This window comes from Rutidosis leptorrhynchoides, chromosome 9 (genome assembly GCF_046630445.1).
Source record: "Rutidosis leptorrhynchoides isolate AG116_Rl617_1_P2 chromosome 9, CSIRO_AGI_Rlap_v1, whole genome shotgun sequence".
Lineage (NCBI taxonomy): Eukaryota > Viridiplantae > Streptophyta > Magnoliopsida > Asterales > Asteraceae > Rutidosis > Rutidosis leptorrhynchoides.
Window position 1 is genome coordinate 12,572,283 of NC_092341.1, and position 12,796 is coordinate 12,585,078.

The 12,796-nt window shown below is 33.1% G+C and overlaps 3 protein-coding genes across 3 annotated transcripts; 1 reads left to right on the forward strand and 2 right to left on the reverse strand.

Annotated features, from left to right (window-relative positions):
• The first annotated feature begins 85 nt into the window (after window positions 1-85).
• Window positions 86-1,701, forward strand: LOC139866223 (clavaminate synthase-like protein At3g21360). The gene is made up of 3 exons (XM_071854376.1): window positions 86-517; window positions 843-1,096; window positions 1,192-1,701. Exons 1-3 carry the CDS (start codon window positions 125-127, stop codon window positions 1,550-1,552), a joined length of 1,008 nt encoding a protein of 335 aa, XP_071710477.1. The 5' UTR covers window positions 86-124; the 3' UTR covers window positions 1,553-1,701.
• Window positions 1,702-2,923: 1,222 nt separating this feature from the next.
• Window positions 2,924-5,230, reverse strand: LOC139867753 (uncharacterized). The gene is made up of 5 exons (XM_071856108.1): window positions 4,813-5,230; window positions 4,389-4,468; window positions 3,877-4,229; window positions 3,251-3,582; window positions 2,924-2,966 (listed from the first exon to the last, which is right to left on the reverse strand). The coding sequence occupies exons 1-5, from the start codon at window positions 4,857-4,859 to the stop codon at window positions 2,924-2,926; spliced, it is 855 nt and encodes a 284-aa protein (XP_071712209.1). The 5' UTR covers window positions 4,860-5,230.
• A 1,186-nt stretch (window positions 5,231-6,416) lies between these two features.
• Window positions 6,417-10,280, reverse strand: LOC139865763 (lysM domain receptor-like kinase 3). The gene is made up of 11 exons (XM_071853862.1): window positions 9,528-10,280; window positions 9,325-9,405; window positions 8,649-8,933; window positions 8,403-8,548; window positions 8,220-8,309; window positions 8,010-8,115; window positions 7,538-7,689; window positions 7,352-7,449; window positions 7,127-7,274; window positions 6,929-7,036; window positions 6,417-6,844 (listed from the first exon to the last, which is right to left on the reverse strand). Exons 1-11 carry the CDS (start codon window positions 10,141-10,143, stop codon window positions 6,680-6,682), a joined length of 1,995 nt encoding a protein of 664 aa, XP_071709963.1. The 5' UTR covers window positions 10,144-10,280; the 3' UTR covers window positions 6,417-6,679.
• Between the last annotated feature and the right edge of the window lie 2,516 nt (window positions 10,281-12,796).

Here is a 12,796-nt window from a genome sequence, read left to right on the forward strand (position 1 = left end):
TTTGTGTACCAAAATTGACTATATGTATACACCAAAATTGACTATCCATATCTATATTATTATTATTATTATTATAACAAACTCTATATATATTCAGAAAAAGATCATCAGTTACTAAACCTTAATGAGTTCATTAAAACTAATCATGCCTGAAAATATTTTTATCCAATCAGAATTACCTCAACAGAAGCAATACACGGACGCCGGAATTACGTTCCCGGTGGTTTTAATCCCTAATCGTAACTTCACCGATCAACATCTTAACCTGAATGACGTCATCCGCGATCATAAACCATGGCTAGAATCTATCCTTAACAAAAACGGTGCGATTTTATTCCGAGGCTTTCAATCGGTTTCTACAGCTTCTGACTTCAACGACGTCGTTGAAGCGTTTGGTTACGACGAACTTCCGTACGTCGGCGGTGCCGCGCCGAGGACTAATATTGTTGGACGTGTTTTTACTTCTAATGAATCGCCTCCTGATCAGAAAATTCCGTTTCATCATGAAATGGCTCAGGTCTTTTTGGATTTAATTCGCTTTATATTTTTATTGATTCGATAGAATTTGAATGAATTGCGTGCCCTAAAATATTTAATCGAATTAACTGAATTAATTCAAGTAATTGTAGCTGATTTAATTCTAGAAATCGAACTGAATTAAACTAAACAAGTGATTGATAGTATAGATTTTTTATCAACGGAACTATTTTGGACAATTGAAGTCTCAAATTTCAGAATGTTATAATTTTATAAAATTAAAATATAATTAGTTAAGATAGAGGTGGTCAAAAATATTTTGTGATGATCAATACTTAAATAAATACGGTATTATATTGGTGCAGGTACCTACATTTCCAAAGAAGGTGTTTTTCTTTTGTGAATTGGAACCAAAAATTGGGGGTGAAACACCTATTGTACTTAGTCATGTGATATACAATAAGATGAGACAAAAGTACCCTCAGTTTGTTGATAAACTAGAACAACATGGATTGATCTATACAAGAGTGTTGGGTGAAGGTGACGATCCTTCGTCCCCGATCGGTCGCGGATGGGTATCCACATTCATGACTAAAAACAAGACAATCGCTGCAGAAAGGTTTGTTAGATTGTATCATAGTATAATAGTCCGTATGGTGTGTTACAAAAACAAATGTTGACACGTGTTTTAATGAATTTGGTTGTGAATTGTAGGGCTGAGAACCTTGGGATGAAGCTAGAATGGACAGATGATGGAGTGAAAACTATAATGGGGCCAATTCCGGCTATCAAATTTGATGAAAGAAGGCAACGGAAGATATGGTTTAATAGCATGGTGGCGGCATATACTGGTTGGGAAGATGCAAGAAATGATCCAGTAAAGGCGGTAACTTTCGGGGATGGTTCACCGTTGCCAGCGCATGTCATATATGACTGTTTGAAGATATTAGAGGAGGAAAGTGTAGCGATACCGTGGCAGAAAGGTGATGTTTTGCTGCTGGATAACTTGGCGGTTCTTCATGGCCGACGGGCTTTTGAGCCACCTCGTCGGGTTTTAGCTTCTCTTTGTAAGTGAAAGGGAGATGATTGCTTTGTGTACCATCTTTCCTTGCAACCCTCATCATTGTATCATGTATCATCATCATTGTATCATGTATTGATGATAAGAAGCTGGGTTTGCACCTTTAACTAAATAAAATAAAGATCTTCATTTTACAATTCTATGAATGTTACCTTTTCAGAAATTTTTTAGTACTCCCTTCGTTCCAATTTAATAATCTTCAAACAAAAAACACACAGTTTAAGAAAAAGTGATTGACGCGTGTATTTTTTTTATCTACTTTTCAGTTTTACCCCTTACTTATTACCTACATTTATTAGTCTTATTTAAATAAAGTAAGAATATAAAAGTATTTTAACCAATTATTTTTATCTATTTATGAAAGTGAACTATTAATTTGAAAAAAAAGAAAAAGAAAATCAGAACTATCTAATTGGGACAGAGAGTATAATTTTTTAACACATCATGATACATTGTGTTACATAGTGTACATATCTTTATCTCAACTGAAACTTGAGTCCATAATCTCTTTGACTAATTCAATAGCCCTTTGGTCAATCATTAACAATTTTGATTCCGGGTTTGGTAGAAGTTGTTGGATTGCCAAACCAACCCAAATAACTTTGTCAGTTTTATCAACCCATTTTTTACCCAAATTAGTTTGATGTCAGGTTCATATCAGCTTGATTCAGGTTAGCTTTGCATAAACCTGTAAGTACTTGCAACTCTAAACCAAATCCATGATTGCCAGCTCCATGTTACATCTTTACATTACAAGAGAAAATAATCTTTTCAGAACAAAACCTTATATGTGACGGTGAATATGGTGAAGAAACAAATAAGTGAAGAAACAAATAAATCAGTGCATACGTATAAAACCTCACCCTGTTGACACTATAACGAAATGACTATGCAACTATTTACACATAACACAGGCCATGTAGTTGTGAAAACCGAGGATAGATCTTCTTTATAAAGTACCGAATAGGTAATTTCAGATAAGACTATCGCTATCACTATCGCAATAGCTATACCAATCGCTATAGCTATCGCAATAGCTATCGCAATAGCTATCTGTCATTTGTTAATACTCACAATCAATGGATCAATCAATCAATCAAGTCGAGTTGTTAATAATAATAGAACAAGTAATAATCGTTATTCATTCCTATTCACCGTCAATCCGTACTCCTCATCCGGAGACACCGACTAAATAACAAGTCTTTCTCCCTCATCCACAGAACATTTTGCATGAAGAAAACGCGATCAAGACGACTACAATGAAATCGCCGCCGTCGATAAACAAAAAAAAGTAAGTATGATCGGGAATATATTAGAAAAAGTAGAATAAGATAAAATAATAAAAGGCGATAGAAAAAACAATACTCACGGGCGTCTTAAAAGGAAATGCGTTGTTAGCCAATGTCGTCTGCAATAGATTATATTGAATTCGAAAGAGTTTAACACAATTAGGCAGGCAGGGTTTATATGTAGTAATAAATGTAGTATAGTAAACTCACCGTTGTTCATAGGATCGAAGGGAATGGAAATTCTGTTTTAATATATCATAATCCCAAAAATAATGGTCGGCTACAATCAATCAATCATCAATTTGTTAATAATTAATAATAATAATAATAGGAAAATATATTTAACAACTGGGATTAATAATTAATTGACCGAAGGAGGAGAGATATAAAAAAATACACGTACGTACCTCTCACGTCTCTGTTAGGAAAAACACTATAACGGTAGTCACTGAAATTGAAATCTAAAAACTCCCGATAATTCAAGAGATCCTTTTTCATAACACTGAATTTATCCGCAAGACTATTACGGGAGTCGCTGAAATTGAATTTCATATACTCACAATCATTTAAGAGAACCGGAACATTGAATTTATCCTCCTCAGGATGATGATACTCTTTAAAGTTGACTGTAAAGAAGTCGTAAACCTCATCCTCCGTCCATTTGGTGGTGAACAAGTTAACAACTTCTGGCATCATCAGGTCGATGAGGCTTACTATATCCAAATCGAAACCAGCCTAAATTGAAAACAGAAAGTTATGAAGAAAATTAATTAATTAAAGATAGATAATAAAAAAAGAAGAAGGATATAATGGAAAATAAAAAAAGGGTAAAGTGTTTGTGTTCTGGTCTGTCTGTCTGAGATAAACAACAAAGGCACTTGTGTTAATCATAATCAATTAACGAAAAATTATTAATTAATTAATGATCCAACTATATATTATCATGACGTCGGATTCTGGACCTTAAAAATAAATCAAACCAAAATTCTACTAAAAATAGAATAGAATAGAATAGAATAGGAGGCATACAACAATAAGTTGAAAAGCATCATGGTCTTGGAGAAATTTGGAATTAAACTCATTCAACAAATCGATATCGAATTTTTCGTTTTCTTTTTCAGCAGCATCATCCAGGATCTTCGCACGTCCCTCACAAAACTCCTTAACCATCTCAAGGGTTATGCTATCGCTTTCGACTTCTCGGATGCACCCATGATCGGCTCTGTAACGCATTTGGACCAGTTTAGACTCAGTTTTAAAGGGATCGGCGTCAATCCATACGTCGTCCTTACAATGGATCTTCTGTGTAAGGACAACTTCCTTGTAGCTATCGTAATCGCTATCATCAGAATCGCTATACATATCGCCATCGCTATCGCTATCTGCCACTTGTTTATACTCACAATCAATCAATGGATCAATAAATCAATCAAGTCAAGTTTTTAATAATAATAATAGAAAAAGTAATAATCAATCCGTATTCATAATAAATAATAATAATAATAAAAATAAAAATTAATTAAATTAATAATAATGCGTACCTATTTTAGGGGGGATTTTGCAATCAACAATCGCTGTTTTTCCTCCTTTATCCTTTGCTCCATCACACATATTTGGATATCTGCCACAAGCCCACAATCAATCAATTTGTTCATACAAAAATAATAAATAAAACCTCCTTCAAACGAGATTAACTAGGATTTTAATTTATTCAAAGAAATTTTTGGTATATCAATCAAAGGTGAACTGATAACTTTTCGGTCGTTCCCAAAAATAAAAAAAAAAAAAAAAAAAAAAAAACCGAAAACTTTTCTGGTATACCGAATAGATTCAACAGAAAACTCTTTTCGATCGATCGATCGATCGTTCATATAGCTAGAAACACAAAACTCTTTATAAAGTTTTGGGGAATCGATTTCATGTGTTTGTTTGTTTAGAATCAATGAATGAATTAAAGGAACGTACCTGTTGTCACTTGTCCCGATTTCCATCTCTGAAGAGAAAGTAGTCATCTTGATCGAACCAACAGCTTAAGGTTAGGGTTGGTGAATGAAATAAGGTTGAAATTATAAACGGTAGCGTAAGATTGTGGTTGATTAATTGCTGAACTCCAGGGTTTATATTAACTGACGGCCTGTTGGGCTAAGGAAGTAGTTGGGCTAAATTGATTGTCTGGCCTTCAATTTGCTCAATCACTATATATTTTCGAGAGAAATTAATGAAGCAGAGTTGGATGATTATTCTGATGCAGATGATACACAAGTCGATCAACCTTCTGAATTCCCTCGAAAACCAATCAAAGTAAATGGTAAGATTTTAAACCCAAAGAAAAATCTTAAAAATAACAATAACGCCGAATTCGAGAACTTCATAGAAAACATGTTTGTTAGTAGTGAACGCCCTAATAAAAGTAAACAATGAGGGTAGCGACTTGGAATACTAGGGGAATTGGCAGTAATCAAGTCTCCTACCCTTACGTTGTTGGCTAAATAGTGGACAAAAATTAACGCTAATCGGTCACCAACATGGAAATCTCTAGTCCTATCTTCTTGTGGTATTAACCCCCTGTGGGATGGTTGAATAAAGAGCTTCATTTTACAATTAAATAAAGAGCTTCATTTTACAATTCCATCAGTAATATTTATTACTCTGTTGCACACAACTGTATGTTTTTATCACAATAAACACTCACATCTCAAATCGCCATATAATACAACAACATGCTATATAGATATCTTTATCTCGACTAAAACTTTTATCCATATCACCTCATTGATGGACTTTATTGAGCCCTATGGTCAATCTATGTCTGGCAAACGGGTTAGGTTGGGTCGGTTTGGGTAACGGGTCAAAATAGTTTTGGGTTGAAATGGGTCATAGGTCAAACGGTTCAATTTTTTAAACGGGTCAGGTTGGGTCGGTCTGGGTAACGGGTCGAAACGCGTCACAGGTCAATTGGGTCAAATGGGTTACATCGCTTTTTTACTTTTATTAGATAATTTTAGTTATTATTAGTCATTATATATACATAATAAATGATATAACTATGAATGCTTTCATAAATTTTTTGTGGATGAAACTTTTTATGCTCGATCCATTTGACCCATTCACAAAACTCATTAGACCTATTTTTATTTATTGATCTTTGAGTATTGATACCCATTAAACCTATTTCTTTATTTTTTTGTATAGGACTCAATAGGTTGGAGAGAAACCCATTTGAATCGTTTTTTGAGCTTTGATTTATGTTGCTAGGCCTAATTTTTTTCAAGACCCAATTGACCCGACAGCTTGACCTAGTAGACCCAAATTTGACTGTATGAGTCTCAATTGCCTGGTATAGGTCAATCATTAAAAATTTTGATTTCTGGTTCATTGAGAAGGGCTGTTGGATACTTGAATCTACCATTTAAACCAAACCAACCCAAATAACTTTGTCCGTTTCGAGAACCCATTTTCGATCTAATGTAATTCGATGTCTGGTTCATGTCAGCTTGATTCGTGCTAGATTTGTGTAGTCAAATATTGAAAATCCTAACTCCTAGCTGTAAGTACTGTCAAATGTAAACCAAATGCATGATTGCCTGCTCCGTGTTACATCTTTATACATTACAAGAGAAAATAATCTTTTCAGAACAAAATCTTATATGTGACAGTGAATATGGTGAAGAAACAAATAAATCAATGCGTACGTATAAAACCTCACCCTGATTGACACTATAACGAAACGACTATGCAACTATTTACACATAACACACGCCACGTAACGGTGAAAACTGAGGATAGATCTTTAATAAGTAATGAATAGGTAATTTTCCGATGAGACTATCATCTATCTACCTTGAACGAGTCCACTGAACACTTGGCTGTTCCCCGCAAGAGTAGCTTCCCACTCCACAGATGATAAAAGAATATGAGAAAGTGAAATAACAATCTGTTTCGTGTCTGGTCGCAATATTGGGTCGTCCTCTACACATTGTTTCGCCAGTGTTGCCATCTACAAAACATATGATAAAATATTAATTATTTTATAATTATAATTATAAATGTTTAAAATTATTTTATAAAAATCCCATATTACCTTGAAAACACAGTCATGTGGAAATAAGTCCAATAGATTAGGATCAATGTGATCTTTTAAGCCTGACATACTCATTGAATCAGGTGAGTGTTTAAGAGCTGCCAACATCTGCAATATTTCACAACAAATTAATGGAAATTATGCACATACATTAATTTAAAATTCTTAAGAAAAAAGGATGAAAATTTGGAGACTTACAATGGAGGCCAACGAGCGTCTGTCAGTGTTTTTCTTCACAACAGCGTCAGTTCGTGTAAGGGCTTCTTTTCCTGATATTAACTCGAAAAGAACAACGCCAAATGCATATACATCACTCTTTGTTGTTGCTAAACCATCCCTAAGGTATCTGTGACATCATACGATGTAAGTTGTAAATATAATAAAAACAAGTTTTAGCAGCAAACATGTATGTTGTATACTTACTCTGGAGCTAAATAACCAAAAGTTCCAACAACTCTTGTGGCTGAAGCTTCACCATCATTAGTTATTCCAACAAGTTTTGCCAGCCCAAAATCTGATATCTGCTTAATGAAAAAAGATATTTGTAAATAATAAAATATAAAAAAATTCCATTGTTACTCAATAATAGGAGCAAGATAATATATATACCTTCGCCTTGAAAGCACCATCGAGTAAGATGTTGCTTGTTTTGACATCTCGATGCACATAATGAGGCTTAGTGTGCTCGTGTATGTATTCTAGTCCCCTTGCAGTGTCCAGTGCAATTTGAACCCTCATAATCCAAGATAATGTAGGATGACCTAAATTACATAAAAACATTTATTTGGTATATATATATAAAAACAAAAGTGCATTATAAATAAAGTTGAAGTTGACTAATTGGATAATATTCAATGTTTGACCATCTAACACGATTTATACACAGCTAATATATTCAACTTGACCTGATGAGTCTGCTAGACATTTATTTGTGAGCCACATACGTATTATAACGGGATTAATGGGCCATGTTTTTGATAGGTAAGGATTGATATTGACATTTTGCACCATCTAAAGTAAAGCCGTTTCAGGGATTATTAAAAACTATATAGGATTAACTACAATGTCTGTAGAAACTTACCCTTGTTTTGAGGATCATGCAAATGACTTGCAAGTGGACCTTTCTGAGCATATTCATATATGAGAAAGAGCTCATCGTCACTAGCCGCATAACCAATTAGTTCTACCTTGACAATAGCAAAAAAAATAAAAAAATAAAAAAAATAAACTCAGTAATTGAAAGAACTAAACATTTAGATAGTAATATAACTGAAGTCAAAAAAATTCATACCAAATTTGTATGATGAACCTTGCACAAAAGCTTCATTTCAGCTATAAACTCTTTAGTTTTTGTAGCAGTCATCCTCTTAATAGCAACTTCCTAAAGAATAATGTAGGGATAAGGTTTAGACAAATAATGGTTCCCAATATTTAAAAAAAAAAAAAAAAAAAATCAATGTATCAAATAACAAACCTGTTCACCGAGTAAACCATAATACACAGATCCATATGTACCATGACCCAAAAGATTGGACTCAGAGAAAACATCCGTACATGACAATATTTCATCATATGAGAATACAATAGGCTTCTCTACATCAAAAACATCCGTCCCAATAACTGCAATAACAAAAAGTTATCAAGAAACATTAGAACAAGGAGCTAAGATATAAAACCTATAAAAAAAAAAAAAAAAAAAAAACAAGCCCAAAGTACGTACTTTTTGGAATGTTGGTATGTCGGTCGCTAGATTCCTCAATATTTTGTCTCCAATCATTAGATTTGAAGCAGAGTCTACCTGACCCACACCAAAAGCTTGTTGTTCGTAACATGTGAAACTTGACCCGTTCATCTTCAGGATCCTTTAAGCGGCCATCATGGAAGCAAATTGATGATTTTACACACACAAAGAGTAACACGAGTGCTATAATTACAACCAAACCAACACTTAAACTCCCTATTATCCACCAATGCTTTGCATCACTCTTATGTTTAATTCCCTTTACTGCAACACAAAATTGCATTTTAATTTATCAACAATCCTCTTTACGATGTCAAAAAAACACAAACGCATATATAAACACTTAAAAAACACAAACGATAAGTACGAAGAATGAACATGTATGCATCCATTTTTCATGCTCTGCATCTTAAATTGTGAAAAGATGTTTTTTTTTTTTTTCCTCCTATTATGCTCTGCATTTCTAATATTATGCATCCATTTTACAACGCATATTCGAGATGCATTATCACAAATCTTATGATTTTAGTCACTTGATGTGTAAATATGTTGTGTTTCTACCGTTCTTATTTTTTTAAAGTGTTCGAACGGAACTCGCCCTACATACATATATACATAGACATATTACATATGCATACATATATCACATGTTTACCTATAACATTGGCATCAGCATCTGGTGATGGAGAGGGAGCAGGGATAGAATTATTCACTACAGGATACGGCTCGCCTGGAACTATACAATAAATTCGATGCATACGCATATTAATTTACAATCAAATCACAAAATTAAGGTCAGTTATTATAAATATAAAACACTAATTAATATATTTTATTTTATAAATAAATAAAACTAACCTGAATTCAAGGGTATGTAATATAGTGCACCAAGAGTGATATTATCAGGATCAATAATTCCATTAATAGTTTCAATACTGTCCATACTAACACCAAATCTACTTGCTAATAATTCAAGACTATCACCTTCCTTCACAATATAGCTCATCAAATAATTCCACAATCCACTCGAACAACCACAAAACAGCTGTAAAGAAACCACCGCACCTGCACGCGCCGAGCGCGTGAAATTAGATACATACGCAAGTCCACCGTACGCATCAACCACAATATCATACACAGATCCGCCAGTTTTTCGTACAGTATAAGTAGTATTCGTTAAATACTTATGGACTGGTGAATTAGCACACGAACAGTTCTTTCTAACGAAAATATTGTTACGGCCGTTACCTTCAACTGTAACGTCGTTAGGTTTAACGTCAAACATGCTGGTGATGACGTCTAGGGTTTCGTTTTGTGATGGAGCGAATGATAAGAAGGAAGTGCATAATCGAGAAGTTTCTGTGCAGTTTAATGGTGTGTTGTCAGCTGAATTTGATTTAAATTGTGAAATTAGCAGAAATAGCAGTAGGAAATTGAGCATTTGTGTGTGTGTTTTTCGAATTGATGAATTCATTGTTGAAATGTTTGATGAGTATTACTCCTATGGAGCTAAAGATACATAAAACTGTATGTATTTTATTTAGGGCGATTTTGATGGATTAAAGAAGATTGATGTGGCAGTAAAAGTGGAAAGAGAACTGTGTATATGATGAGAATCATGTTTTAGCATCTTTTGTTTTGGGTGATGATATATACACAAACAATTTTTACAAATACATAACCAAACATGCATTACAGTATTGTACAGTATAACACTGTAAAGTATATTTGGTTGTGTATTTGTAAAAATTGGTTGTGTAGATATCACTACCCTTTTGTTTTTGTGTATACATACAACTCATATTGCTTGTATAATAAGGTCAAAATAATACTGTATAGTACTTTATTTTTAATTAATTTTGTTAATTGTTTATGAGAATGGGAAGAAGGGTGCAGGAGCATTACAAAAACCTAATGGGTAAAATTATCAATTTAGACAGATGAATAATAATAATTATCAAGGAAGCCAATCTGAACAGTAAATAAGAGCATTTGGTGATTCATATATGAGTGAATATTGTAATAACTTTTTTGGTTTTGATTTTGCATAGTGTGGTGTAAATAAGAGCATTTTCTAAGTCGAATTACTCGTTTATCGGGTAGTTCGAACAAAAAAAAATCATCTACTTTTTACTTTTTATAGTGTAAGACACTATTGTATGTTTACATTGTCAGTCTCAAGAATTTAAGTAAATGAGGTAAAAAAAACTTTTAAACCTTAACGAATAATATAAACTATTTAAAAGGTCATTAGGCTCTTACGAATAATATTAGTTATTTAAAAAATCTCTTTTAATCTTGTTAAAATGTTAGTGGACTTTGATTCTTTTTTAGAGCTTTTGATGTTTTTTGACATATTGTGTTTCGCATCTGCTGCTTCAGTTGTGTTTACCTAGTTCTCATGTTTCTCAATCTCTGATTGTGTGTGTATATATATAAAAAATTGAGCCCCTGAAAATCTTGTACCCGAGTGATCGATCGGGTTAGTCCCCACCTGGCCTCCCATGCATGTTTACAAATATATTAAAGCAAAGATTATTCTATCTATTTAGAAGTTAACTAGTTGTGGAGCCCTCGCTTCGTGCCGGGGGCTCCGTTTTGAATGCGAGTTAAAAAAAAAAGTCTTAGATCTATTTTGTAAAAAAAAAAAAAATCGACATCTAATATTGAAGGGTTGTTCCTTTTGTAAAAGTTGCTTCTTTTTTTTTAAAAAAAAAAGCTAGTAAAGTGGGGGTTCGATTTGTATTTTAATAAAAGTTAGGGGGTTAAGTTTGTGAAATTTGAAAAAAATATATGTATAAAGTGGGAGTTTGATTTGTATTTTAATAAAAGTTAGGGGGTTAAGTTTGTCAAAATTGAATATTAGTAAAAAAAAAAGTTAGTAAAGTGGGGGTTCGATTTTTATTTTAATAAAAGTTGGGGGGGTTAAGTTTTGTATTATAATTAAAGTGGGGGTCGTTTTGTATTTTAATAGAAGTTGGGGGGTTAAGTATGCGAAAAGTGAAAAGGAATAGAACTATTCACTTAATGGATTAGTATCAATATTAATATTAATATTAATATTAATATTAATGGATTTGTATTTTAATAAAAGTTGGGGGGTTAAGTTTTGTATTATAATTAAAGTGGGGGTCGTTTTGTATTTTAATAGAAGTTGGGGGGTTAAGGATGCGAAAAGTGAAAAGGAATAGAACTATTCACTTCACTTTGTGCTTTGTATTTTAATAGAAGTTGGGGGGTTAAGTATGCGAAAAGTGAAAAGGAATAGAACTATTCACTGGAATAGAACAATTCACTTCGCTTTGCATTTTAGATATAGGTATTAATAATTAATATTAATATTAATATTAATATTAATATTAATATTAATTATTCAAAAGGTTTACTGTTTACCACACAATTTCTTTAAGATGATTTATGCAAAAGTTTTTCCAAATTCCGTAAAACCTCGAAATATTGCATATGGAGTGCAAAGTTTCATTAGCGTTTTCCATTTTGAATGTCGGGCCTGTCACCCCTTCACTTCGTTTCTTCGTTTCACTAGGCGTTCCAATATGGTATTCTTACGAACGATGAAATTTCTTTTTATTTTTATTTTCTTCTTTATCATTTTTCTTTTAATAGTTGAAAACTATAGTTTTTGTGACGATCGCTCCAAATCCATATAGACGAACACGTCATTCATTGATTTCATTGCGAGGTATTTGACCTCTATATGATACGTTTTGTAAACATTGCATTCTTTTGAAAAGGCATACCATAAATGAATATTTAATTCCAAGGTTTTCGACATCTGATGATTTCTACATATAGACAATCACCGTAAATAATAGTTTACAATAATTCTTCCGTTGACAATGCAGTCAAAATAGATACATGATGATGGTTTTGTGAATGCAACATTTTCTTGAATAAAGCATGCAAGACTCCATGCACATAGCTTGTATAACATGTAAGCAAACAGTGGAAGACTTCTAGGGAACCTGAGAATAAACATGCTAACAAGTGTCAACACAAAGGTTGGTGAGTTCATAGTTTTAGTGTTTCGCATAATCTGTATATAAAAGTGGATCACAAGATTTCAGTTGTTTCCTCCAGAAACGTTTATCAATAGATTCTACATAACA